Below are 27,398 nucleotides of genomic sequence, written 5' to 3'. Positions count from 1 at the left end.
AGGAATGGCTGCTCTCCCAGACAGACAGCAGCTGTTCCTGGCACAGCCTGCCCTGGGATTTGTGCCAATTAAAGCTCTGTTACTCCCTCTGTCCAACTCCACAACAGGCACCAGCTCAATCCATTGATATTAAGCAGACAGCATGAAACGAAGTAAATTAACAAATCCTCCTCCCTCCCCCAAACTTGGGGCTGAGCAAAGTGTTTTATGAACATCAGCTGCTTTCCCAGGCCCTGCAGGGCTGGGCTGGGTATTCTGTACATTAAATGACTCCTGGGATTTATTGGGTTTCTCCCACTCCACAGTTTGCTCTAATCCATTTGTGTGACCTTGGCTGATTCCCTGCCTCCTTCCCTTGGTTTGTCAGTGGAAGATGGAGGTTTCTGGGGTTGTGTCACTGCCCCTCCTCACTGCCTGAGCCATGGGACTATCCTGAGGGATGGGTTGGATTGTAAAATAGGAATTATTCACATTAGCCCCTTGAAAATGGATTTTTCAAAGTGGTTCACCACAGGTGAAAAGGACAGGCTTGTTTTATGCCCCTCTGCTGGAATTATTCAGTTGCTTGATAAGTAAATATGATCTGGCAAACATCTTTTCAGAATGGCTTTCTTAACCAGAGGAGCCAAAGCCATTAATGTTGGGCTGGGAAAAGCTGTGTTGGGGTGAAAATAGGCTTTATTTCTGCTGTAGCTTCATTGTCTGGATAGTCCTGAAGGTCCTTTCTTGTCTCTGCTGCTGGTTACAGTCAAGCTCCAGTTTAGTTTATCAGGAAATGAAATCTCAGAGCTTCCTGTGCAGTTTTAGCAGGTGACTCCTTCCCTTTCCTGAAGAGTCAGTGAGGACAAGGTGGAATTCAGGGCAAAAACGAGACTCTTGCAGTACAATGTGTTGCTTTAGCTGGGAGCTGGCACCTCCTCTCAGAGGGTCTGATCTCCTGGCACGATCAGTATTTATTGCTCTGCAGGCCCCACGTGAAGCAGCGCCGTGCAAAATGACAATGTCAAAGCGAGTGAAGGCTCTGCTTCGGTAGCAGAGATTTCCCTGCAATAATCCCATGGATTCTCCTTCTGGAGGCGCTGCAGGAATTGCCAGGGGGACCACCCTGCACAAGCTGCTGCTCCTTCAGCATCATCCTTACGGAATCTTTGCTCCCTCCTAAAAATTCCTCTCAGTGATCCCACAGATGATCTGGTTTTGTTGCCTGTCTTTTTTTATTTATTAGCATAAGTCAGCAGCGACATCACTGCCCTTCTGAAGGGGAGGAGGGAGCTCTGAGCAGCCTGGGCTGGTGGAAGGTGTCCCTGCCCGTGGCAGGGGGTGTAATGAGGTCTTCCAGGTCCCTTTCAACCCAAACCGCTCTGGGATTCTGTGAAAAAATCTGATTTTGGTCAGGGCAGATGGAGGGACTTGTTGGAGAAGGGAGGAGGGACTGGGATGAGAGAAGGGATGAGAGAAGCCTTCGTACCTGGTGCTCTCTGCAGCTGAGCTGGGTCACTGATGACCTGAAAGGGCTGCTGCACTTGATGGCTTTGGTGCACTGTGAGGAGCCCCTGAAATGCTCAGCTTTGACCCCCTGCACTGCTCTGTCCCCCAGTCCTGCCCTCTGGGTAAGTGCAGTTCTGGACCTGGGGAAAAAAAACCACAAACCTGGGACAGAACTATTTTACATCCCACCCGAAGCACAGGGAGCGCAAGAACGAATAAATCAGCGTTGTGGAGATGACTTTTCCAGCACAAGGTCTTACCCCAGGCGTGTCTAGACTTTTAAGCAGATTGCACATGAGAGCAGAGCCCCAGGCTGGGGGCCATGGGCTCCTTGGCTCACCTTGGCCACGTCCCCCTCGGTGCCAGAGAGGATTGTGGGCTGGAGCGGGGGATTCACCGAGGGGCTGTCTGGGAAGATGCACTGCTCCCAGCCTGGGCTTCTGGGAACGCTGCCTGCCTTTGCCTTCCCTTCTGCCCAATCCCAAGCACCTCGATCGGAGCAGAGGAGTCTCAGGAATTAATAAGGTAAACATGCTCCCCGTTGGAGACAGTCCTGATCTGGATCTTTTTCTCCTCCGTTCTGCTCCTTTTGAACGTGAGCCAATGTTTGACTTAACACTGGATTTCCTGCCTTTTGTAGCTCCCACTCAGAGCTTTAATAGTGTTTGATCTCTCTCTCTTTCTCTCAAGTTCAATATACAGGGCATGGATTTTTCAGTTTGATGAATCTTCGGGGAGGCCTCATTTACTGACACTGCCGAAATGACCTTGGAGAGTCATTTAATTTTTTTTTTTTTTTTTTTGGGCCTCCCACTGCCCCTGCAACCACCTTGCAGGAATTAATTGTTCCTGGTTTATACTGGAGACTTGTGCACTTCCTACAGGGAGGTGAAGCAGGGATTCCTGGAAGGCACAGGAGGGCCTGGCTGGTGTGGGCTGTGTTCTGCTGGTGCTGCGTCCCGGGGATGTGTGGATTGAGTTCCATTTGCACATCCCTGCTGTTGTGGTTCTTGCCATACCTGTGTTGCTGTCTGAGTTGTGTAGCTCTGCCTGTGCCCCTGACAGTGATCCAGTTCCATCTTGCTGTCCCAAGGCAGAAGTTCTCCAAGGTCTAACAAGAGCCTCCCTCCCAACAGAACTCCCAGCACTGTATTCTTTGGCCAGGAGGGCTCTTGCCATCGTTCCAGGGTCGTGTCCACTTCCAAACTGTCAAAATGAAAACAAATAAAACCCCCAGCCTGTCCTGAGCAGGTGGGAGGATGGGACACACCGTTCCTGTCATCCATCAGTGCCTGTGGTGGAGGAGCTGGTGGGGATGGCCGGGGGATGGCACCAGGGGCCATCCATCACTTGATTAGTTCAGACTCTTGCCTGGAGGCAGCAGCCATCAGACCTGGCTTAGGCCTGTCTCGAGGGGCTCTCCCACCTCACCTGCTCACACAGCCCATCAGTTCCCTTCAGCCTTACAAGGGAGGCAGAAATCCTGCGGCCCCATGGGTGCATTTCTGCATTTGGGGGGTTTGTGGGCCCTTTTTTTGTGACCAGCACCAAGCTGCAGCCTCATTTATGTAAAAGCTCAGGTGACAGTCACGACCCACGGTGCTGAACGTGGAGCCAGGACATCAATCCACTGTCTGGTTCCTTTCTTCCCGAGGCTGCTTTGCATTTCGCTGTCATTTCTGCAGCCACGACTGCTGTAATTTTAGCAGCTTCTCGTGGAGCTGTCAGGAGTCCAAGTTTTCAGTTCCCAAATCTTGTTTTCCCCTGGTTTCTGGGACTCTCTGCTGCGCTGTGGAAGAGCCTTTGTGGAAACTCCAGAAGCAAGTGAAAGGAGGCAGGGAAGGAGTCTTCAGAGGTGGCCCCTGGTTTGCTGACACTGGTGACACCTGGCTCACTGCTGGGCAGGTGGAGCTCGTTAGCCCTTAAAGGCAACCCACCTACGTCCTAAGGACCTCGCTGCCACCGTCCAAGCTCGCTTGGCCCCGGCAGATGAACCTTAGGATTAAAGGGTGGGCTCAGTTCCGCGCACACTGTGTCTCACCTAAAAAATCCAATGCGCAGGCTGGAAGGTGGAAAGACCTTCCCCGGATCTTCACTCGCGAAGACTGGCCATTATATTGATTCCTTTCCATGTCTTTTCTGAGGCTCCTTTTTCTTCAAGAGCCTGAAAGCTGATGGGAGCAGGTGACTATGTCCCTTTTTTTCTTCTTGAGTGCCTAATTAATGCTCGACAGGAGCAAACCCCTGAGTGGAACAAGCTGTGAATTGTTGTGGGCTGTAAGGGCAGGGTCCAGAGGAGGAAACAGGACCGTGGTGAACTCGTGTCTGGTGTGAACTGCAGTCTAGACCCCCATTGTCACCGGAGCTGAGGCTGCTCCATTATTAATGTGACACTGTACAGGCAGGCAGGGGGAGGCAGGATCAGTTCAGTCACTTCTGTGCAGTCAGGAGCAGAGCTGAGGTGACCTGGTTGTGCACCAGCTCCCAGAGGAGGCAACTTCTGTGCCCGGTGAGCTGGAAAAGCGGGAGGCTGCAGCTCCAGTTGTCTCTCAGCTTCTTGGGCTCCCCCTGCAGAACTCTGAGCCTTGTGGAAATGTCCCCCGTGGCTTCCCAGCCTCACCTGGCAGTAAGAAGTCCGAGTTTAATGGAACTTAAGTGCGTTGTTAGACCGACAAAGAGAGGAGTCTGTCTGTGCACGGAGGGATGGAAATGGGTGTTATTTATCCAGTAATAAATAGAGTCTGTCCTGTTATCAGCACATCTACCTCTGCCTGCTCGGAGAAAACAATCTCCGTGGCACTGATAGCGAGGCAGGAAGGGTTCAGAGGGAATGATAATAGAGCTGTAGCCCAGTTCTGGAGGGGGGTTTGCAAGGCAGCATTAGTGAGCTCCAATTGCATCAACCATTCTTCTGTTGTCTTGAGTTAGTGTTTGTTTGCTCTTGAGTGGAATAAATATAATCACATTTGTTACCTTTTTGTTTGTTTGTGGCTGGAGCCAAATGCTGTTTCCACTGGAAAAGTGGGTGCTTAAAAGCAAAGTATTTGCCTTGGTGAGCTCTTTGCTCCTTCTGTATCCAGCATGCCTTTATGTATCTATAGGTGTGGGTAATGCCCTTCTATGCCCATTAAATAGGAGAAAAAATGATCTCTTTTGGGTGGGTGTGTGCCTAAATAACTGTTAAATGTGAAAAGAATTCCTCAGAGCCCTTTTTTACCTGTTGAATTGCTCCGTTGTGACAGTTTCAGAAATGCCTGTGGACTATTGAATCACTTCTCATTAAAGTGACTGTGATTAATCCAGAATGGAGATCCAAGAAAATTCAGACTGAAGTAATTTTGAAACGTTTCAAAGGTTAAGGGGAACAGCAGAGAAATTGCATTGTCAGGTCCCCTCCACAGTGGAAATTAGTTTGGCTTTGTCTCCAGTTGAGCTTCATTGCCCCAAATCAGCCAAGGACTTGGTTTGTGCTCCTTTAAGGATGAGCTGGGGAAATGTCACATAAAAAATGAAGAATTAAGAACTTCAGTGTAAAGGTTCCTGGTTGAAAAAAAAAATAAAAAGGAGGTATTGATTTGGTTCCAGCCAGCAAATTCATCTGGGAGAGTAATTAAATTTGATGTCAGTGACTGAAGTTTTGCTGCTGCGTGCAAACACTTTTGTGTTTTGATGGAACGCAGGAAAAAAAGGAGGAAAAGGGAGAGAGCAAACTGTGAGTGATAAATGAACCTGACTTCCCTTCCAGCACCAGCTTCTGGAAGGAGCAAAGACAGGCATCCCTGGAGCTGGAAGGCCCTGGGAGGGATTTGTTGCTCGTGGAGCTGGAGCTGAAGTCTCTTATTAACAGATAGATCAGTGGAGTTCATTGAGAGGAAACAAGAAGGTGCCTTGGAGGCCAAGGGGGCTGTGCCCACGTTGCATCAGGAGAGGGATTTACTCTTAAGCCTCATCCTGGGATTAAGGCTGAGATAAAAGTCCAAAGCAGAAGAATTGTTTCGCTTTCAGCTCTGGTGGCACTTGCTGGGTTTTGAGCAAACCTCTCCTGTTGTGGCGTTCCCAGTGCTCAGGAGCTGCTCTGGTGTCACCACATCCCCTGGAGCCTGCAGGGTGATGGGATGAACATGCCAGCGAGTTTTCCACACTTGCATTTCTAAAATAACTCATCCTCTTGAGCACATTTTCTGTTCCTTTTGGGAGATGAGGAGTTCCCTGTCCCTGGGGTTGAGATGGTCCAGGAGCCCCAGCGTGGGGCTGAAGGAAGGGACTTGAAGGTGGTTTGTGCTTCCAAGACACAGCCTGCCTGCTCCCAGAAGCCCATTTTCATTGTTTACAAAGTTTTTCCAGGATTCTCCATAGGCAGGAATCCCTGGGGATTAACATGATGCTTTTCCAAGCCCTGAGGTGATGTGGGAGCTCTCCCTGCCTTTCCTGAGCAACTCCCAGGCCCGTGTGGCCCAGAGTTAAGATGCAGGTGTGTTCTTTCCAGCCCTGCAGCGTTAAAGGAGGGACAATAACTTAATCTAATTACTCATTTCCCTTGTAAAAAGTCCGTTGTGATGAGATGTCTCTGGCGACCGAAAAATGAGGTCTAGAGGTGCTTAAGTGTATTTTGTTTAAGAGAGCAGACAAGCTCAAATAAGATGTTCAGAATTAATGGTACAGCTCTCGTGGTAATTTGAGGAGAGGTTTGGATGAAAAGTTAAAAGTACAGGTGAAGTGAATAATAATAATACATGGAGGTATAAAGAGCTGCTGCAGTATTGTCCCTGAGATGCACTGAAAGGGAAATTAATCTCAGAATAGTTGGGATGGTTCAGGGCAATGAGGGCTGGGAGGGAATGGGAGGCTCTGGCAGGGTTGGTTCATCTGAGCAGCTGCAGCCCCAGATTTGTGTCTCACAGAGCCAGGGAATGGCTTGGGCTGGAAGGGGAGTGGAAGATCAGCCATTCCCACCCCCTGCCCTGGGCAGGGACACCTTCCACTAGCCCAGGTTGCTCCAAGCCCCATCAGTTAAATGAGCAAGAGTAGTTCAGGGGGGAAGAAGAAGCTCAAAAGTGCCCAGTGATGATCCTGATCTCTTCTTTGGGCTCACTGAAGCTGGTGTTTGAGTGCAGCCCAGCTCTGGGCAGTGCAGGGCACGGAGGTGCCTTCAGGTTTGTGCTTAAATCCCTCATCTCCACTTGGCACAAGGGGATTTCAGGTGGAATTCCCACCTTTAGCTGACTCCCTGCTCTCCTGCAGTGGGTTTGTAGCATCCACCCCAGGAATTGCTCCTTGCATTTGGGTCCTTGGAGAAGCACCACAGCCAAATTCACTCTCATCAAATTCCAGGGTGGTTAAAATTGGGTCTTGTGTCTGCAAATACCTCCTTCCCCTCTCCCAGTGCTTCGAGCTCACTTTGTGACATTTTATTGATTTTTGCCCTCCCCCCTCCCCCCTTTCTTGCTCTCCACGTGGAAACAAATTAAAGCAGGAATTGGGATTGTAAATAGATAATGGTACGTGAATGCAGAGCAATCAGTGCCATCCATGTACAGTCATACTAATTGAGCCAGGGGAGGGCTGGCTGAGTGAATGGGATAAATATTTAATGCCTGCCTTTCCATGGGAAATACAAGAGCAGGAAAGAAATGAAGAAAATAGTTGTGAAAGCCACACTTCACTGCTTTTCCTCAAAAGAGGAGTTTTGATGCCATTAACCTCTCTGTGTTGTGCAATAAAGGAGTTGGAGGAGCTGTGTTTAATGTGGAGGCTTCAAAAAAAAAAAACAACAAACCAAACCCACAGCACCTCAGTGCTCTGATTAAAAACAGGGTTGGAAAGTATTTGGGATAAAATCAGTTGTTTGAGTGGTGCATTTTTTTCCTCAGCAGTGCTCAGGGAGGGGGCTTGGGGACAGGGGGGTGACAGCAAAGTCCAACTGATGGAGGGGAAAGAGAAGAATTCTGAAATCCTGCTGATCAGTAAGGGTGGAAAAGACCCCCAGGACCATCAAGAGTGAGATGAGCTTTAACTCATCCAGTCCAGGCTGGGGTTCTGTGCTGGTCCCACATGTCCTGCTTGTACCTTCAGGGCTTGTTCCTGCTCTGTTGAAGGTGGCAAGAACTGCAACCCATTCACATTTCTGGTTGATTTTCGAAGCGTTCATTCACTCAGCTGGTGGAATTCCAGCACTTCAGGCCCACCTCTCAAGGATGTGGATATTAAAACCAACAACTAGGGATGAAGGACAGGAGAAATTCTGCCTCATCCAGGCAGGTTTAGTTTATTGTTCTCTTATTTTTTTATATCACTCAATTGAATTGCTTGCCTCTCCCCAGCTATGAAAGTGAAATTTGGCTCTGCATACCCAAAGATTGTTTATGAGGAGTTTGACTATTGATTCAGAATGAATAATAAAACGGCCTTTGGGGGCTGAGAGGATGAAGTTTAGGCATGTTGTCATAACAACCAGCCATAGTAACTTGCTCACAATTGGTTTTAGGCATCCCAGGTTTGATCTGGGCCCCAAATATGTTGGTTTGAAGTCAGTTATTTGAAAAAGTTTCCAATTCAGTCGGTTCAGCTGTCTCTGAGTTCTCCGAGGATGTGGCAAAAAGCCACACAGAATCCATTTCTGGAACACCTTGTACTTCTAAAAGGTCTGAAAAATGGAGATGAAAATAATCAATAGAGAAATGATGGAGAACAACCTTAAAAGCAGTTTTAGAGCGTAAAGGATGGTTCCAGTCATGCTGCTCATTATGCAGGATTCAGCCAGTGGATAATCCAGGCTTTAGTCTGTACTGTAGGTGGCAGAGATGCGTTGGTTATGCACAATAATCAGCCCTGCAAGTTCATTAACAGAGCAGGAGGACGTTGCAGTTCCTCTGCCATTAATAAATCCCCTGCCAAGGGACCCCCTGGATCCCCCTGTGTGCCTTGGGAAAGGGGAGTTCACCTCTGGAAGTGCTGCTTGGACTCTCCAAATGCTTCCTGGGTGCCAGGCCTGCTGGTGAAAGTGTGGGTCACCAAATCTGAGTTACCCTTTGGGATGGAGATTTCCAGGATCCTTTTGCCTTCATCAAAAAAAACCCCAAAAAAAAAAAGCAGCATTGGAATTCCAGTAATTTTTAAACAAATGACAGTTGTTGATTAAAATAATTAATTGGCTTTCATTGATAACAGGATTCCAGAATAGCTTTTGTCACAGGGGTGTTCTTACCATGGGCTGTGACTTGAATGTTGTCCCAGACAAAGTGCTTGGCCTGTGACAACTCGGTCAGGAATGATGAGCTGGAGTTTACCAAAGCAAACAGCATCCTATTTTAAAAGAAAATACAAATATAAAGAGATCTGAAGGGCTGCTGCTGGGGCTGGGGAGCTTTCCACCTTGTTTGATGGCTGTAATCTTGCCCAGGTCGGGATGGATCATAAATCACTTCTCCTTGCTGGCAATTTACAGGGAAAAAAACCAAATGGTTCTTGCACTCCTTCCTCCTCCTCAGTTAAAATAAAGACTTTTCTGGAGTGGGTTAAGCCAGCAGAAAGACAGGAGCTGAATAAGCTTGGGGGGGAATCCTTTGCCTGAGGAGGAGGGGGTGGAAGCTCCTGTGATTCCAGATGTGGAGCCATCAGGTGGGAGCAGAAGCAGGAAGGTGTGGCTGGAAACACCTGGGGGGTGGAGGTGCTTTCCTGGCTCCCCCCTGAGGGTTCCCGGTGTCCCTGTGGGAGGAGGAACACCTGGAGAGGCAGGTGCTGGGGGGGTGATTCCCACCCACTAACGTGGGGCTGTCGCTGGTTGGTCTCTTGCAGGTTCACTGGGATGAATTTACCTGCCCCTGTGATCAGCAGCAAGAACTGGCTGAGGCTCCACTTCACCTCCGATGGCAACCACAGGCAGAAGGGCTTCAGTGCCCAGTACCAAGGTAAAGGCTCCTGCTGCTCCCTCTCAGCCCAGGCTGTGCTCAGCCACACTGCTTTCCTGGGAATCTACAGCTGCACCATCCCTCCCTCTGTGTCCTGTTGGCATTCATTTCCCAGCTGAAAGCCCCAGAAGTGTGGATTTCATAGAATCCCACAGTGGTTTGGGTCGGGAGGGACCTTCAAGACCATTTAATTCCACCCCCTTGCCCTGGGCAGGGACATCTCCCACCATCCCAGGTGGCTCCAAGCTGGCCTTGGACACTTCCAGGGATGGGGCAGCCACAGCTTCTCTGGGCAACCTGTGCCAGGGCCTGCCCACCCTGCCAGGGAGGAATTCAGGATTCCAGGACTGGGGTAAAAAGATTTCCAGGACTGGGATGTAGAAAGGTTCTTGGGTTGGGATCTTCAGGTGCTGTTGAGGGAGGGGAGATGTTCTGGCAGGTGGCTCAAGCAGAGGGAAGATGCTGTACTGGGGTTGGGGCAGCCCTGGCCGGGTGCAGCTCCTGGGTGGGAGCAGGGGGGGTCTCCAAAATTGAGGAAGGTTTGGAGGGAATTCCTTGGAGCTGTTTGCAGCATTCCCTGGGATGTTTCTTCAGGATGTTGTGGGTGCAGCTGGCTCTAGGGGCAGGATGAGGGAGAGGGCAAATGAGGCAGGGAGGGAGCAGGAATGACATCCAGCTGCTCGTGCACCCTCCAAAGGAGGGGTCAGTGCAGCTCAGCACTTTTCCTCCCCAGGGAATTGAGGAATTTGAGGGAAAGTGCCATAACTCTGGAACAGGAGCAGAGTGAAAGGGAGAGGATTTTCCTTGGATAAACCTGCCCTGTTTGGATGTTCCCTGGCTGTTCAGCCTTAACAGTGTTGTTTAGCCTTGCTTTCTGTTATTTAACTCTCTTGGCTTTCCTTGAACATATAAATTACTTCAAATCATAAGGAAAAAAAAACAAAAACCCTTTTGTTTTTCCTGTGCAGCTGATACCTTTTGATAGGACATTTTCCCTTGCTGTCAGCAGTGCTGCTTTCTATTAAAACACCTGCCTGAGTCATCCTTTCTTCTTAAATAGAAAAGTAAAGATTAATGTTATAATTTCCCCTGATTAGATAAATGTCAGGGGGGTTCTAATCTCACACCCTCGTTGGAAACTGTGTTGTCAGCCAGAGTGAACTGTGCTCTTGTGCACTGAGTGTTTAAGGGATGAACTGAGCACGTGTTCTTGAGGTGGCATTGAAGGAGGGCCTCGCTCTGGCTGCCAGGGGGGACCTGCCACTCATTCCCCTCCCCTTTCTGCTTTTTCTGGGGTTTGTCAGGTTCTTTCTGCCTGTCAGGGAAGATTTCAAATGCTTGGCTTATTGTTTTGTCCTGAAAATATCGAAAATAAAGTAACAACGCCTCCCCCAGGTGTGAGGGCAGGACGTTTGCAGCCGCTGGGATGTGGGGCTGGAGGAGCACGAGGTGCCAGCACAGCTTCCAACAAAACTCAGTGTAACCCTTTCCTTGGGAGCATCACCTTGCTGGGACCTAAATATCACAATGGAGAGAAAAACACATACAGAATAGGCCCTGTAATGCCATACAGAGCAGAGCAGAGCAGCTCCAATGCATTTTTCATCAGGAGAGATGAATCAGAGCCCAGGCTTGTCCAGGAGAAGGGAGGAAGGGTGAGGGGGAACCTCATTTGTTGCCTGTTTTCCGAAGATGTGTAAATACATCATTTATTAACACCCTGTGTCCTCTGGGACGGGATCTGGCTTTGCTGATAATCTATAAGAAAACAATTTCCCTTCCAGCTTGTTTAAATTGATCCTCAGTTTTGCAGAACACCTTCCTTGCCTGTTCCCTCTCAGCTCCTCCTAATCCGTGGCCTCATTTGGAAATCACTGAGTGAATGTAAAAGCAAGGTTAGATATAATCAGCCTGTGGAGAGAGGGTTTGTTGTTTTTTTTTGTTTAATACAGCAAATTTGTTCCCTTCCTGGCAGAGTTAAATATTTTCCCCTTTTCCCTTTTATTGAGGTGAATCTTGTGTTCTTGCAAACACTCCTTCCCCCACGTCCCGTGAGAGCAAACTCAAAGGGACAGGAGAGAAATCCATGCACGGGGTTTTTTTCCTTCCTCCCCCTCCTCCTGCCATCTCCCAGAGGTGCCCTGTACCTGCAGGTGTCAGGAGATGATCTGGACGTGCCTCAGTCAGGTGAGGTGGCAGCACAGCCAGGTGTCCCCTGTCACCCCCTGGCAGCTGGGAATGCAGGGATGGAGGAGCTGCTGAGTTGGAAGCGGAGCTGGGGAGATGTGAGCGATGCTCTGGCTGCTGCTCCCCCTCCCTGCACGGATTTTATGGCAGGAGTTGAATCCCAAATTGCTTTTTAGCTGATTGTTACCAACACATCATTGCAGCTTTCATTGATCCCCCCTCCCAGAGATGAATGGGGTGAACTCCAGCCTGTGGCAGGAGCAGATCCCACCTTTCCAGGGGGCTGAGGGACAATCTGGGTACCAGAAAAAGGGCTTTTTAAGGCCATCACAGAACCTGTATTTAACAGCAATCCCCCAGCAAGGAGAACAGAGATTCGTGGAATAGATTTTATTTATTTTATTTTTGTTTGTTTGTTTGTTGTTTTCTTTTCTGAAATGCTCTTTTCCAAATTAAAAATAAATAAATGTGTTCTTAAATTCTCATTTAGAGCAACATGAAAATGGTTTAGAAGAAACACCCCTGGCTGCCTGCTCGCTGGAAAAGCTTTGTAATGTCATCTCTCAAATTTGACAGGGTGCTGAGTATTCCATTAGATCTATTGGATATGTGTGAGCAGCAAAACCCTGCAGAAAACAGGAGTTTCTGTTCATCCAATTATCCTGACACAGCCCTTTGTAGTACTGCTCCATATTCCGACTTATAAACAAAACAGGTTTTCAGATGCCAGATTTTTGAGGCCAGAGAGTAGGAGAATTGTTCTTATTTATTTATTTTTTTTTTAAATGAAGCAAGTGCTGCTGGATTGTGCCTCGTTTAATCTAAATTGAGCCATTTGTAAAGCTCGGCTTTCATCATTGTCTCCGTGCTGCAAACAAAAGGAAGGATTGAGAGGAGAGGGGGCAGAGATCCCTCTTTATCAGCTGCTGCTGGAAGGGACACGATGCAGTGAGGGGAGAAGATGCTTCCTGGGTGATGCAGTCGGGGCTCTGGGGTTGGGGTTGTGCTTGGCAGGGACTGCCTGGTGTCTGCTGCTGGTTTTGGAGGGACAGGGCTGTGTTATCCCACCCACAGCATCAGCACCAGCCCTGGGGGGAGGTGGCACCCGTGGTTGGGATGTTTGCCTGTCCCCTGAGGCTGCAGGTTTGCCCCATGTGCCCTGTGCTGTGCCAGGGGGGCGCTGTACAAACATTCCCTGGGGATGGCACGAAGGGGAAGCTGTGGAGGATGTAAAAGCGGGCATTATTTTTCTAAAGCTGCTCTCTTACTGATTGTGCCCCAAAGCGCTTCACAGAGCAGCGAATCACTGTAAAATCACAGCAGCACATCCTGCAATAGCTCACATTTAGCCTTGGATACTTGGGCTTGACTGGGTTTTATTGGCTGGAACCGCAGGGTTATCCCTGTGCTGGCTTGGAAAGGACTGCAGTGTTCTGCAAGATAACCTGGCACTCTTCTGGTTGAGGCAGAAATAGGCTTTTGTTCCCAAAATGTGAGTTTTAGTAGCCCCCTGTCCTCTCTGTGGTCCCTTGATGGCAGATTTGTTAAAAACCTCGAGGTCAGACTGCAAACACCCCCGTGACCTGCAGGGATCTGGGGATCTTTGGGGCATCCTCAGACCTGCTGCTTTCCTCCTGCTGCATTTGCAGGTGGATTTGGAGTCAAAAGGAACAAGTGTTAAATTTGCTTTGATAGTGGCCTGCTGTTAATTAGTTTTCTCCTCTTAAATTAAAAAATAAACACCCCTCCCCGAACAGGCTGGAGATACCAGTGCTGGTAGGAAAGACGTGAGTTTTCCTCATGAATAATTTTTTAAGCTGATGCAGGGCTGAGTTTGAAGTCGTTCCTGCTTTATTTAAAGAGAAAAAGCAAAAAAACTGTAAGCAAATGATGAATGAAAAGCTCCATGCAGCCTCTGTCTCAAAGCACTACCCCAGGTGAGCTTCAAGGAGTGACGCTCCCACCTCTCCCTGTCTGAAGCTCCTGTGAACAGATGTTCTAAACAGGCTGGGTTTTTAAGCCAAAAAACAGCATGATTAGGAAAAAAACCCAGCAACCTTGTTAGTTACATGGGTAATTCTTCCTGACAGCTTTGTCTCAGGAACGTGCTAATTTAGGGATGAAAGAGCTGACAAGATAAAGAACACACGGGGAGAGCGGTTTGAAGTGGGAGATGGGCTGGTTTTCTCCGTGGCTCACACAGGGTGCAGTCACCCTCCAGCTGTTCCTGTGGCTGGGAATGGTGGGGCTCTGGATTTAGCCTTCTCTTTGCCAATGGTTCTGTGGTTTGGTTTTTTTTTTATTTTACTGCCTTTTTGAGCCCAGTACTCACCCGGGCCATATTTACAGTGTTTAGGTTATGGGTGGAAGCTGAGAGTGGCTTTGCAGTGTAATGTATTCATGGAAAACCTGCATCAGGAAAACTGGGTGCAACTAACTCAGCATTTCACCCCCAGGATCCCTGAAGTTTCCTAGGGCTTCCCTTTTGTCTCTCCCCCATTTGTAGTGTGTCAGTGGTGTGGTTTCAGAGGGATGGGGGGTCAGACCCCACTTCTATCTTCAAATAAAAGCTCTCCAAGGATATTCAGCCCTAACATGGTGAATGAAAAGGTTTGGGGGGGTCAGGGCGCTCAGCCACAAGGGAAGGATGCAGGGGGTGGGGGATGTACAAGTGTTGCTTCATTTTTGTTTTATCTAATCCCTGATGCTCAGCTAAATCTTTTCCTTGTCTTTCCTTTGTTTTCCATCTGTCCCTGCAGTCAAAAAGCAAATGGAACTCAAGTCCAGAGGGGTGAAGCTCATGCCCAGCAAGGACAACAACCAGAAGACATCAGTGTGTAAGTTTTTTGGCTCCTCCTTCGCTGTCTGCTGTATAATGATCTCCTCGGACATTTCATTTGACTTCCAGTAATCTCTAAAACTCCGTCACTCTCAGAAGTTGTGATGCTCTTCCCTCTCTTCCCTCCCCATTACTGCATCACTTCCTCCCAGTGCTCTGTTCACAAGCATTTACTAACTCCTCAGAGTGGCCTGGAGGGGACTGGTGTGTGTGTATGGAATATGAATATGGAATATATACTGTATTCTGCTGCTCAGTGACAGCCTGGGGGTCACAGCTTCGGGCGCCTTTCAGTGTGGGAAGTGTCCAGCTGTAAAGAACTTCGAAAACTGAGTGAATGGTGCTGTAAAATCAGGAGTAGGGATAAGGAACAACACCAAAAAGACCTTTCAGGAAGTCTGCAGAGGTGGTAGCAGTCTCTTTATCTTTCTGTTTGAATTTTATTTAGTTGTCCCTGCAGAAAAATCGTAACAGTGCTGGGCTTATAACTCTGATTTTTGGGTCTCCCTGTTTCGGGGGCTGTGCTCAGGGCTGGTGTGTCACAGTGTGCCCCTGCTGTGTTTCCCTCTGGCAGGAGGGGAATCCTTTAGGTCCATCCATCTTTCCATCAGGTTCTTCTCAAAGCAGAAGCCAAACTTGGGAGCTTCTTCACGTGTGTGACTCTGGACAGACCACCGGGCTCTTAAGGGGACTCTGAGATGGAACAGGAGGGATCTGAATTACCTGGAGTGAATGTTTTATATGGATTCAAATGGGAGCAGAGTGGAGCATTGTTTTCCCCCCAGTGTTTAGGGGAGAGGGTGGAACTGCTCGTGTTGTTGCACAGTCCGTGACACCCATCCAAGAGAAACCACGTGGACTTTTCACTGGGTTGAATTTTGGATACAAAACATTGAGTTCAGAACTGATGAGCTGGATTTGGAACGTGCTTTGCTGTCTGTCTGCAGTGAGAGTGGCTCACATGAGAGTGCTTTTAGTCTCTGGTTTTTCAGGAGCAAGGCCCAACAAGGTAAATAATGACAGGCTGTAAATTCCTCCAAATCTCCAGAGCAGAAAACGTTGGGGTGTGTTTAGAGAGAGTGGATTCCATTTTATAGAAAAAAACCTCTATGTGTGTGCAAGATGTTCCTGGCTGGGTGATTTATGCTTGCCAAGAAGAATTTAATTGTAATAAACATTTCAGTTCATTTCACTGAGTATGAAATTCAGTTGGAAAATACCACTGGCTTTGTGTGGAGACAGAGGGATGTGTTTGGAGTGGGGGGTTCTGATGTCTTGGACGTGGGGAATGTGGGGAAGGGGATGATAAATGTCAGCCTGGCTTCAAGTCTCTAGTTGGCAGAAGTATTCTGGTGTTAAGAATATGCAGGATTCCCATTTCTCCTTCCTGGGAATGCTCAGCTGCTTCCCTGGAGCAGTTTTTACCCATTTCTAAGGTGCTGGGTGGGCTCTGGGAGTGGTGCTGGGGCCGAGCAGGGGACAGCAATGAACTCTCCTTCCCAGCATGTCCTGCTGTGTCCCAGCTCATCCTCACCCCACAGAGCAGCTCCAGAGTAGCCAGGTCAGCATCTTGTGCAGTGCTAATCCCGTGCTGGTGATGAAACCCCAGAGCAGGGAGGCAGCTCAGCCTGAGAGCTGCTAAGCTGCAATGATGGAGATGGTGATAGTGGCCCAGGTCCTCCCCATCCCCAGCAGGGTCCTCCCCAACACCCTGCCCCCTCCAAGTGCTATTTCAGGGAAAAAACCCAAAACCAAACACATAAAGCTCTGGAATTTTGGGGGGAGGTGCTTCCTGTGCTCAGCTGTAATGAAATGTGTCTGTGTGGAATGGTAATCAAGGGCCTTGTACTGTTCACCATCCCTGAAATTGTTTGGACATCTTGCTTTAATCACTTTTCGAGGCAGAATAACACAGCTCTGGAGAGTGAGAGAGGAGAAGCAGTTTTCAGTTTTAGGTTGCATTTTGGGGGTTGTTTCTGTTGCTGCACACGGTGTGTGGATGGGGTTACTCCAGGTCCCACAGTGGGAGGGGTGGGAGGAAGGATTGGAAGTTCTGTGCTTTTGGGGCTGGTTTTTGTCACCCATTACCTCACCCAGATGTTTGCATGGAGTAGTGGGAGCCTCAGGTGATCATCAGAATTAACCTTTTCAGACCAACTGGCTGCTGCAATCCTTTCCATCCCTCATTCCAGTAGAAGAGCTCACCTGTGTTCACTGTATTTCTCATGCTGAGAAATGTTGAGGCTCTGGAAATTCTTCTTTAGGGGCTGTTTTATTTTGTAGTTCATGTTTTACCTTCCTAAATTCAGTAGAGATATTGTCCTTTAGGAATCTGTCAGTGAACTTTATTAACCTGGGGAGATACAGAGAACTAAGGAAGGTTCTCGGTTCTTTTAGCAGATTTTTAAGAGTAAATTCCTGTGGCAAAAAGAACAATCAGAACTGGCTGTTGGAAAAAAATCAGGAGGAGAATGAAGGGGTGGGAAACGAGTTCCACGGTCTGGTGGGAGAGAATCCTGGAGCTTGTAATGCAGAAATGGAACAGTTCACCCCAGCTGTTGGGATCCACTGGTTTTTCCAGTAACCTTGAAGGATTCCCGTGGGAGTGGAACAGCCCAGATCAGTCAGAGCTTGAGGAAGGTGGACACAGGGACTGACAGTTCCCAGCATAACAAATCTGGTTTCTGACCTCTGACTTTGTGTGTGTGTGTGTCTAAAACAAAAGGGAGAGAACAAAACTTTCTGGAAGCGACCATCTAATCCATCTTCTTTTCTTTCTCTTTCCCCCACACTAACAAGGAGAACTCCCCAAGTCCCATGATATGGAGATATCCTCCCTTTCCCCCTTGCTCAGCTTTATCTTATCTGTTCTCTGCTTTATCTACACGTGTTCCGTAGGTATTAATAAATCTCGGGCTAACAAGAGATTAACTGGTTTTAGCCTTCAGAAATGTGACTGACAACTGACAGCCTGCCCTCTGGGGCCTGGTTTTGCTGGTCATCTGTAGCCTGGTCGTCCCAGAGCTCTGGGTGGGAGGTTTTCTGGTACTGGAATTAATAACTGGACGTGGTAGTGCAGAGTAACCCACGTGGGATGGAAGAGGGTGGTCTTGGGGGGGTTTATTGGCCGTGGGAGGAAGAGTTTGCTGTGGGAGGGTGGTTTGTGGTGCGAGAAGAGCACACAGAGTCGGATGCAGCCCTGTCTGGGGGGTTGTTTGTGCGTGTTCCAGGCGGGGCTTCCTGGTGGAGAGGTTTGCTCTGGGCAAGGTCCAGGAGTGAGATGAGGAGTCTTGGCGTTCTCCTTCACTCCCACGTGGCCTTGTGATCCTCAGCCTTAGCCTGCACACTCACCCTGAGGGTCAGCCTGGCTCTGGTTTGCAGCTCCCTGTGTGCACAGCGGGCACGTTCGTGGGTGTGGGCAGAGGATGAACAAACCCCATCACAGTCGGTGCCACCTGAGGCCTTGGCTCAGCTGACCTTTCGTTTTCAGACGAGTGCAGGGGCTGCTGCTTTCCTCTGGCCTCTGGGGGACATCCAGATCCTCAGGGAGAGGAGCCAGCACAGCTTTGTAGCTCCTGATGCAGCGATCGGAGGGCGGTGCTGCTTCCACACTCTGAGCTTCACATGGGGTCATGAACATGCAGAGGAGGGAGAACAATCCCTGAGGAGAGAGCAGGAGGAAAAAAAATGCCCTTTCAGAACTAAAGGGCCCAAGATGAGATGTCAGTGCTGAGGAGGTGGCCGGGAGCTGGAATGTTCTCGGCACAGAAGCAGCAGTTGGGTGCAGACAAAAGCCCAGTCCCTCCTTGGAGGAACACTTCCATCTCCCAGCTGCAGTCCCTGGCTACTCAAAGTGTAATTCCCCACTGGATAATTACCCTATTTGATGGTCTTGGCTTTCTGTGTGTCCCCCCTGTGCAGTCTGTGCAGACTCTCCGCGTGCTTCCTCTCTCTCCCCCTGCCGTGTCCCTGTGCTCCATCTCCTGCCGGGCTCCAGCTCTGGAGCCAACCTGTGTGTCCTGAGGAACGTGCTTTTGTCACTGCATCCCCCCTGCCCCATCTGGCCCTGGGCTTTGGGGCACTGTGCCAGTGCAGCGTGTTGGGAATTGGAACGGGGCTCTGCCCTCGGATCCGGGGATAGGCAGAGGTAGGATGGAAATCCGCTCGTTTGGGATTCACACTTGGCTGCCTCAGCAGCACTGCCAGGAGATGCTGGGCTTTCCTTGGGCCCTTCCCTCGGTCCCAGCAAATTCTACAGCTCTGTGGTGAAATCCCCTCTTTGTCCCTTTGGGAGCTGCTGGAATTCTGGGTGGAAATCAGGATATTGCCCCACCCCTGAACGCTTGGTCACACCTTGGGCAGGGCTGGGAACGGGGAGGTGGAGAGTGGAGTGGGAAGGTGTCTCCAGTGCTGCTGAAGGTTTCTCCAGTGCTGCTGAAGGTTTCTCCAGTGCTGCTGAAGGTTTCTCCAGTGCTGCTCACCACTCCATAGATTTCATGGTCGTTGGCAGTTACACTGAGGTTGCTCCATAAAAATTTTCCATATCCAGACTAAATGACTTGCTTTGAAACCCTCGACTCGCATTTCCCTCTCCTTTCTGCCTTTCGTCCTGTGCTTGGTTTTTTGGTTTTGGTTTTGTTTTTTTTTCCCCCTGGTGTCACACACCTGCCTTTCCATGGAGTTGTTTCCTCTCCCTGGCACCGCTGGGTCGGGTGTAGGACGTCACTTGGGCGGGTTGCAGGTGGCTCTTTTCAATCCTGGGCTTTGGGAACGGGCTGTTTAATTGGGGTAATTTTGCAGAATGGGGGGGAAAAAAAAACCCAAACCCCATCTCTTTTCAGAGGTACTCGTGTAGTGGAACAGAGGGAAAACCGTGTCCCTAGCTGGCATTTCCTAGAAAACACTTTGGTGTATGAGCTGAGCTGAAATGATTCCAGGGTGTTTGTTTCCAGAGCTGGTTTTTTTTCCCCCTAACAAAATGGAACAACGTTCAGGTTTTCGAGCTGCCGGTTTTGCCATTTTTCTCTCCACATCCACCAAGACAGCTGATGAAAGAATGTTTCTTTTGCTATTCTGTCTCTGTATGTGCTGTTTTTGCTTTGTAGTAACTCAGGTTGGTGTGTCCCAGGGACATAATATGTGTCCAGACCCTGGGATTCCAGAGAGAGGCAAAAGAATAGGCAACGATTTTAGGTAAGAACCTTTTCCACCTGTGGGTTTTTTTTTTTTTTTTTTTTGCATGCTGCCAAGCTCCTGTCTGTGCCATGTTTGTGCTCCTTGGCGTTCTGGAGTCTGTTTTGAGAGACCATCTGCCCACCTCTAGTGTGTTCTCTCTGAAAATCCTGCCCACGTTAGTGAGGAGGGGAATAAATGCAGATAAACGTGCACATGTGTGTCCCACCTGAGCATCTGGGATGATCTCCCTGAGGATTTATCCTCTGACCACCTGGGTGTTTAGCCAGGTTGTACAGTCCATGTGTGTTGTCATTCCTCCCCTGGTTAAGTGCAGGAAAACTGTCTTGAACAGCAAATAAAAAAAAAAAAATCACTTTTCAAATCAGCTTCAGCCCCAGCATGGCCCTGCCCCGAGAGAATTTGAGGTGACTGATACAGTTCCTTGTCAGTGAAGGGTATGTGGGGAGATAATTGTTTCTTTATGAAGTTTCAAACAATGCTGTTATTCCCTTCCAGTTGCAAATGTTCCTTTCCAGTGGGCAGGAGTGACCCAGCCTGTTGCCAGCAATGGGGGAATTAATATTTAATCTTATTTTTGCTGGTGGGGGCTGTTTTGCTCACAAAAAAAAGTGTCTTTCAGTTGAACCTGAGGTTTCTACCAAATTTTCCTGAAATCCAGCCAATGGGGGAGGGTGGAGAGGAGGGAATTCCCAACCATCCCTCAATGCCCCAGGGTAAAGGCTCAGACTGGATTGTGTCTCCAGGGTGAATTAGGGCAGTGAAACAGCGAAGGGGCTGGACCCAAACCCACAGAACAAAGAACAGACCTCTCTCAGCAGCAGAGAAAGAACATTTTTGTCACTTTTTCACATGGGAATGCTGAGCATGTCACCTCCTGGGGCTGTGGCTGAGCTCCCACGGGGGATGACATTCCCGGTGGAGAGGGCTGGGATGTGCTGGGATGTGCTGGGATGTGCTGGTGGAGATCAGCACCTGGGGCTGTCCCTCCTGTCCCTGCAGGGCAGGAGCTGCTCTGGGCACAGGGTGGGGCAGAGCTGGGGCAGGAGCTCTGGGAGCTGATGTCCTGCTCCGTTCCAGGTTGGGCTCCAGCATCCAGTTCTCCTGCAACGAGGGCTACGACCTGCAGGGCTCCAAGAGCATCACCTGCAAGAGAGTCAGCGACATCATCGTGGCCTGGAGCGACCACAGGCCCGTCTGCAGAGGTGAGGAGGCAAAACTGGGCTGCATTGTTGGGGTGGAAGAGAAAACCCACCCCCTCAGGGCCCCCTTAGGGCATCACCCCTCCTGTCCCCAGGTTTGGCCTCCCTGGGTAAGGTCGTGGAACCCCAGAATGGTTTGGGTTGGGGGGGAAGACCTTAAAGGCCACCTTGTCCCAAGGGCAGGGACACCTCTCACTGTCCCAGGGTGCTCCAGCCTGGCCTTGGACACTCCCAGGGATGGGGCAGCCACAGCTTCTCTGGGCAAGCTGTGCCAGGGCCTGCCCACCCACCCTTTCCTTTATCTAAGGATCATCTCTCTATTCTGGATATTTCCTTTGATGGGATAAGGAGGAGAGGGGAGAAAAGGTGAAAACCTGGAGTAAAATCTGGAAAAGCAGAGATGGAGGGAGATTTTTTTTTTAAACTGGAACTTGCTGCTCTTGGGATTGGCCTGTGGGATTTTTGGACTGTGGTTCCTCAGTAGCATCATCCCGATGCTCCTGTGCCATGAGCCATCAGCCAGTGGAGTTTCCTTCCAGTGGAGGAGTTTTCTTTCAATGGAAAACACACTAATGCCCATTTTGCCCTTGGCCATTTTGCTTTCATTCCCTCGCCAAAAAGTTCCATGAATAATGTGATATTTGTAATGCTAATAATGAACAACTTGTAATACTTTTAATGAAATCCCTTTAAAGCTCTTAAAGTCATAAATAGGTATTTTATTTTTCAGTTCTGTTTTTTTTTCTTTAATTTCATCTGCAGATTTTTTTTCAAGGCTTTGGAATCCCATCTAATTCTTGAAACAAGCCTGGAATAAATTGAATCAGTGTAAGAGGATATTTGGCATAAATATGTGACACTATAAAGGAAATTTATGGTGTCCTCTTGCAAGAGATAAGAAAGGATTTGCCTCTGTTATTATGTCTCTGTGAATCAACTTAATTTTTTTAACTGCTAACTTTTGTGTTGTGCTTTTTTTCCTGTTTAAAAAGTTTTTCCATTTGCTCTTTATTTGAGCTTTATATCCTTTTTTTTCCTTCTCTTTTTTTTTCCCAGTTTTTACCATTTTCCCTTTGGGTTTCTCTCGAGTTGGGCAATCAGGGGGCTCAGTGAGCAGGTTTGAACCCCATGGGCTGCAGGAATTTCTAATCCCCAGGGGCCAAACTTTGGGCCACTGATGGGAGAGTTTTTCAGCTCCCCCACCTACAGCAGATTCCCTCTGGGAGCTGGGAACACCACTTTAAAAATGGGAATAATGGGATTTACCTTTTTTTGTGGATGTCAGACGGGACAGCTCCGGGGTTGGCAGGAGGGATGAGGTTTAGCACCATGGACAGATGCCCTCTGCTCCTGCCCGAGCTGCTCCTCCGTGTTCCACATGTTCCCCTGTGTCCCAGCCTAGCCAGGAGATCGTTTTCCCTCTTTTCCTGCAGTTTGGAGTGGTGGGAAAAAAAAAAAAAAAGCCTTGCAGGTGGCCACGTGTGCAAATATTTTTCTCCTTTGAGACTGGAAATAAATGACTTTTTGAGGCTCCATCACAAGAGCAGAGGCAGCTCCAGAGCCAGGATGCTGCTCTTCACATTTCCTGGTGAAATATTCCAGCTAAATATTGCATCAAAGGGATACCACAGGCCAAAATTTCCCTGTTTAAGCACTTTCCAGCTTCTCCTTTTACCTGAGATGTTTTTAAGATGCAAAGCCGAGTTACCATCTTGGTTCTGAGCCCGCAGTCGTGTCTGAACGAAACCAGCCTAATAAATACTTAATAATTACATAAGAAATTCTTGCTATGCAGTAATTTTTTTGATCTGCAAGAAGAAAGGAGAGATGGCTTTTTTGGGGACATGAAAAAGGAGCTGCATCTCGCCCAGAATCTTCCACGGGGTTGGTTTCGCTGTCCCGAACGTGAAACGATTTTTGTGAGGGCTTCAGAAAGAGCAGGGGGAAAGAAATTGATAGAACAAATGTGGGGAGTGGGTTGTTGTTGGGGTCCATCTGTTTGATGGGCCCCTGGGAACAGCCCCACAGAGAAATCCTCCATCTCTGCTGCGTGAGTGGGGAAAAAAAAAGGAGAGAGTTTTGCCTCGTGGGAACAGCGCAGAGCGGCAACTGCGGGTGTTTTAACTCGTGTGGCTGCCGAGCCCAGAGCCCTCACCGTGCTGTCTGTGTCCCCAGCCAGGATGTGTGACATGTACCTGCGTGGGCCCAGCGGGGTCATCACGTCCCCCAACTACCCCGTGCAGTACGACAACAACGCCTACTGCGTGTGGGTCATCACCGCCCTCAACCCCGCCAAGGTGGGTCTGCCCCGCGTGTTTCCCGGAGCCCCAGGCTGGTTGGGGATGTTTTCTGCTAATTCTCCTCTTGGAATGAGTTTCTCAGCAGTTCTGTGTTCATCTGCTACAAAGCCTGGTGAAACTGCAGATTAATGGGTTGGGTTGGGTTGGGTTGGGAGGGACCTTAAATAACGTCTCATCCCACCCCCTGCCCTGGGCAGGGACACCTCCCACCATCCCAGGTGGCTCCAAGCTGGCCTTGGGCACTCCCAGGGATGGGGCAGCCACAGCTTCTCTGGGCAAACCTGTGCCAGGGCCTGCCCAGCCTCACAGGAGGGGATAAAAAAAGATTACAGGACTGGGCTAAAAAGATTTCTGGATTGGGATCTTCAGGTGCTGGCGAGGGAGGGGAGATGTTCTGGCAGGTGGCTCAAGCAGAGGGAAGATGCTGCCCTGGGATTGGGGCAGCCCTGGCCAGGTGCAGCTCCTGGGTGGGAGCAGGGGGGATCTCCAAAATTGAGGAAGGTTTGGAGGGAATTCCTTGGAGCTGTTTGCAGCATTCCCTGGGATGTTTCTGCAGGATGTTGTGGGTGCAGCTGGCTCTGGGAGAGGGCAAATGAAGCAGGGAGGGAGCAGGAATGACATCCAGCTGCTCGTGCACCCTCCAAAGGAGGGGTCAGTGCAGCTCAGCACTTTTCCTCCCCAGGTTTAAAGCCCAGTTCATCCACTCCTGTCTCTGTCTGTGCTCTCTCCCCCCAGACTCCCCCACGTGTTTCTCAGCTCTCTGAATCCCACAGCACCTCACCTTCCCTCTCCGCTGAGCGCTCGTTTTGTTCAGGGGTGTAATTAAAAGCGAGTGTAATTATTTTTAATCGAAACCCCTTTGATATCTCGGTGTGAGGAGGGGGGGAGGTACCGCCCAGCTGAGCCAAGCTGCTCATTCCAGCAGTGCCCAGTCCAGGGCAGGGAGGCTGTGCCAGGAATGCTGATTTTTCCCGTCCCTTTGGCTGTGGATGGCCCTTCACCAGGGGCATTTCAGCCCCCAGAGGGCAGAGGGAGGAGGAGGTGTGAGTTTGTGTCCTGCTGTTTGTGCAGTGTTGTTAATTTATAAGCAAGTGCTCTCTGGGGGTGATTCCAGGCTGGTGTCCCTGGGCACAGAGGTCTGACTGCCTTGGCCTGTGGAAGATCAATTCCCTTCCATTTTCCACTGGCCATGGAAATTGCAGTTGAGGGCAGTGTTTGGTGCCTTTCTAGCCCTGCAGTCTCAGCCCGTGTCTCTCCTCCAGATCTGGGTGGGAACACAAGAACGAAAATTACTTCGCTGCGTAGCTCAAAATACGCTTTCCCAGGTGTTATTCCCTGTTATTGTGACAAGTTTCAGTCCTTTCAGTCCCTGGGTTCCCACCCACCCCCACCCCCCTTAGCTCAGGGGGGAGTCCTGCAGCCCGAGGCTCTGAGCTCCCGGGGTTATTCCCTCAGGGATGCCTTGGACCTGCACTTTGGCTCCCTGCTGATCCAAGCAGGGCGTTTCACAGGCGTGCTGCCGCCCCAGGAGCTCATCTTTTTTGTGGGAATCGTTAGGAATGGCTGGCAGTGCCAGGTGGAGCTCACGGCTGAGGAGCCTGGTGAGTTCCCTCTCCCCCTTGACCCCAGTCCAAGCCTTTAATAAGCCCAGATCCCTGGTGGCTCCGGGTTTTAATGAGGAGCAGTGCTCAGTTCCAGCTCACAGCGAGGTTGTACCTCAGGCTGTCATTAGCTGGCCGTGGTTTGGCCGCACGGGAGCGTAGGAATGACCCGGATCCCGGGAAACGGGAGTGTGGAATCAGGACATTTCTCAGTGCTGGTTCATTAGGAGTGATTTACTGGTTAATGAGCCCCAGGGGGTTCTCCTTCATCAGGGGGATGTGCAGTGGAGGACAGGCCACGTGTACCAGCGGCTCTTACTGCTCAAGTGTCAGCTGTGCCTCCATCCCGTGGCCTGGGGCTCCTGGGAATGCATTCCCTGGGCACTGGCAGGTTGTGGAATACGCAGCAGCTGGGGCTGTGCAGTGTGGATTCTACTTTACACCTTATTCTTCTGTGTGTTTGACTTCAAAAATCGGCAACATGCAGTTGTTGTGGGCATAAAATCCACCTCTGTGTTTGGGAAGCGGTCGTGGGGCGCTGGATGTAGACGCAGGATACGCTTCCAGTTGGGATTCCTGTTCCAAACTCTGAAGGAGGAGATGGAAATCATCATCAGAATCTGTCCAAGGGCCGTGTCCACTGCTTCACTGACCCTTCACTGTGTTGCTTTTGTGTTGAATATTCAAATCTAACCTCTAGCTCTGTTCCTTTGCTATCCTGCCACTCTTGGGCACAGAGTTTTCCAGGTTTTCCATCAGCACTGGGGTGGGATAAGCTTCTCCTCTAAGCTTCCTGGGCCAATTGTCTCTTTTTTTCAATGAGAATTTCTGCTTAGGGGAAGCTCCTCTTCCCCTGTTTGGTTTTCTTCTTCATCTTTTAACTCTGAGTGATAATGAACTGTTGAATCTGCAGCTCCTGATCCTCAGCTTTCACAGAGGGGGATGAAATTGGGAAAATCCATTCATTTTGATACTTCCCAGCTTGGAGCAGAGATTTAACAGCAGCAGAACTGCAGTTTGTGCTCCAAGGGCTGCACATGAGAGATTTTAACACCGAAATATGGGCAGATTGGTTAAATCAACAGCTTTCATGGACTGTGTGAAGAGACTCCTGTCACCATTTCTATGAAATGATAAATAATTAATAACAGCAGTTTTATAAAGGCTTATAAATTTATAAGTTTATAAATTTTCTGTTGGTTTTTTTTGGGTTTTTTTTTATCCTGGAAATAGAATTTGCAGGTAGGGAAAAACTCTCCATCCCTCTGAAGCAGAGAGGGGTGAGAAGGAAGGGGGTTGAGAAGGAAGGGTTTTGGGAAGGCCATGGCCCTTGTGCCAAGGGGATGATCCCAGGGATGGATCCCCATTTCCCAGGGAGGGATTGAGGCTGAATTAACTAAAATGCCTCTGAAATACTTGGAATATGAGAGGCATGGTGTGCCTGAGCAGGATCCTGCTGAAGCCATGTAATCTTTTTATTGACTGGAGTGGTCCTTGGATCAGGTCCTGTTACATGAAGCTTTTAATGTGAGCGATGGGAAAACCAGGGAGCTGAATTTAGACCTCATTTGCAAGTCATCTGTTCTATATTTGGAAAAGAACTCTGAGCCAGATTCACTGAGCCCCATAATCCCCTCAAAGTTTGCTCAGAATCCTCCCATCAACAGCTCAGGGGGCAGAGTGCTCCTCGCTGACAACTTGGAATTATTCCCCATCCAGAGGGTGACATCAAACCTATTTGGGGGATATTCAGGCTGTGGGGATTTTTGTGCTGGTCCTTGGTGCCATGGGAATGGATTTCAACCACAGTGGAAAAAGAAATCACTGGGGAGCTGAGAAATGAATATGATAATTGGGGAATTTGCATAAAAACTATTTCTGGACCTTTTTTTTTTGCCGTAATGGATGTTCCTGGGTGATGTTTCTCCTGGGGTTGTTCTCACCTGGGGTCTCATGAGCCAAATGAAGCTCTGCCCAAGCTTTTTGTGATGGAGGGAGATGAATCCAGGGGAGGATTCATCCCAAATTAAGAGAAATGCTGGAGCCTGGGGAGAAGGGGGAGATGAGTAACGTGCTTGTAAAGCATTTCAGTTTTAACTGCAAGGGGTGGTTCGTGGAAAGAATTATTGGGTTTGGTTTTTTTTTTCCCTCTGGATGTGACTGCACTTCAAATCACTTTGTGCCACGAAGCTTTAGAATCAGGTGTCACATTCCAGCCTATTTTCTTGGCTTTGCTAATTGCTTCCTGTCACTTCAGCAGCTTAAAATGGAGCTTTTGTGTCATCCCTGTGTTTGTGTGTGCTGGGAGGGCTCTTGTTGGTTAATGAATCATTAAATAATTTTCAGCTTTCAGAGCCAAAAGTAAAAAAAAAGGGAAAATAGGGAAATGGATAAATAAATATTGTATTCAGCATCCAGTTCCTGTGCCACGAGGTTACAGTCTTGAGTGTGCTAGAATGTAATTAGTTATTTAATTAGGGTCAGACTCCTTAGAATGCAGCTCAGTTGAGTGAGTGATTGAACTAACGATGTGTGCAGCGTTACAGCACCGTGTGCTTTGTATTAATTACATTATTCCATCATTACATGCTTTAATAATGATCTGCACAGGTTAATATTTTGGTACTGCTACTCAAATTAATGGTTCTGTGGTTGTCTGAAGGATCCCACAAGCTCCTGTG

At 49.1% G+C, this 27,398-nt stretch overlaps 1 protein-coding gene across 2 annotated transcripts in view; it reads left to right on the top strand.

Moving 5' to 3' along the window:
- CSMD2 (CUB and Sushi multiple domains 2) overlaps positions 1–27,398 on the top strand; it is a 215,475-nt gene that overhangs the window by 81,119 nt on the left and 106,958 nt on the right. The window contains exons 7-11 of one of the 2 annotated variants that reach the window (XM_050326308.1): positions 9,283–9,395; positions 14,342–14,419; positions 19,527–19,614; positions 20,695–20,819; positions 22,992–23,113. In XM_050326308.1, the coding sequence (XP_050182265.1) occupies positions 9,283–9,395; positions 14,342–14,419; positions 19,527–19,614; positions 20,695–20,819; positions 22,992–23,113 (526 nt within the window). The remainder of the gene's footprint in view (positions 1–9,282; positions 9,396–14,341; positions 14,420–19,526; positions 19,615–20,694; positions 20,820–22,991; positions 23,114–27,398) is intronic. The other variant, XM_050326309.1, reaches the window with a different exon arrangement.

This window comes from Myiozetetes cayanensis, unplaced genomic scaffold (assembly GCF_022539395.1).
Source record: "Myiozetetes cayanensis isolate MyiCay16 unplaced genomic scaffold, myiCay2020 scf31, whole genome shotgun sequence".
Lineage (NCBI taxonomy): Eukaryota > Metazoa > Chordata > Aves > Passeriformes > Tyrannidae > Myiozetetes > Myiozetetes cayanensis.
This window is presented reverse-complemented; position numbering and strand designations above follow the sequence as displayed.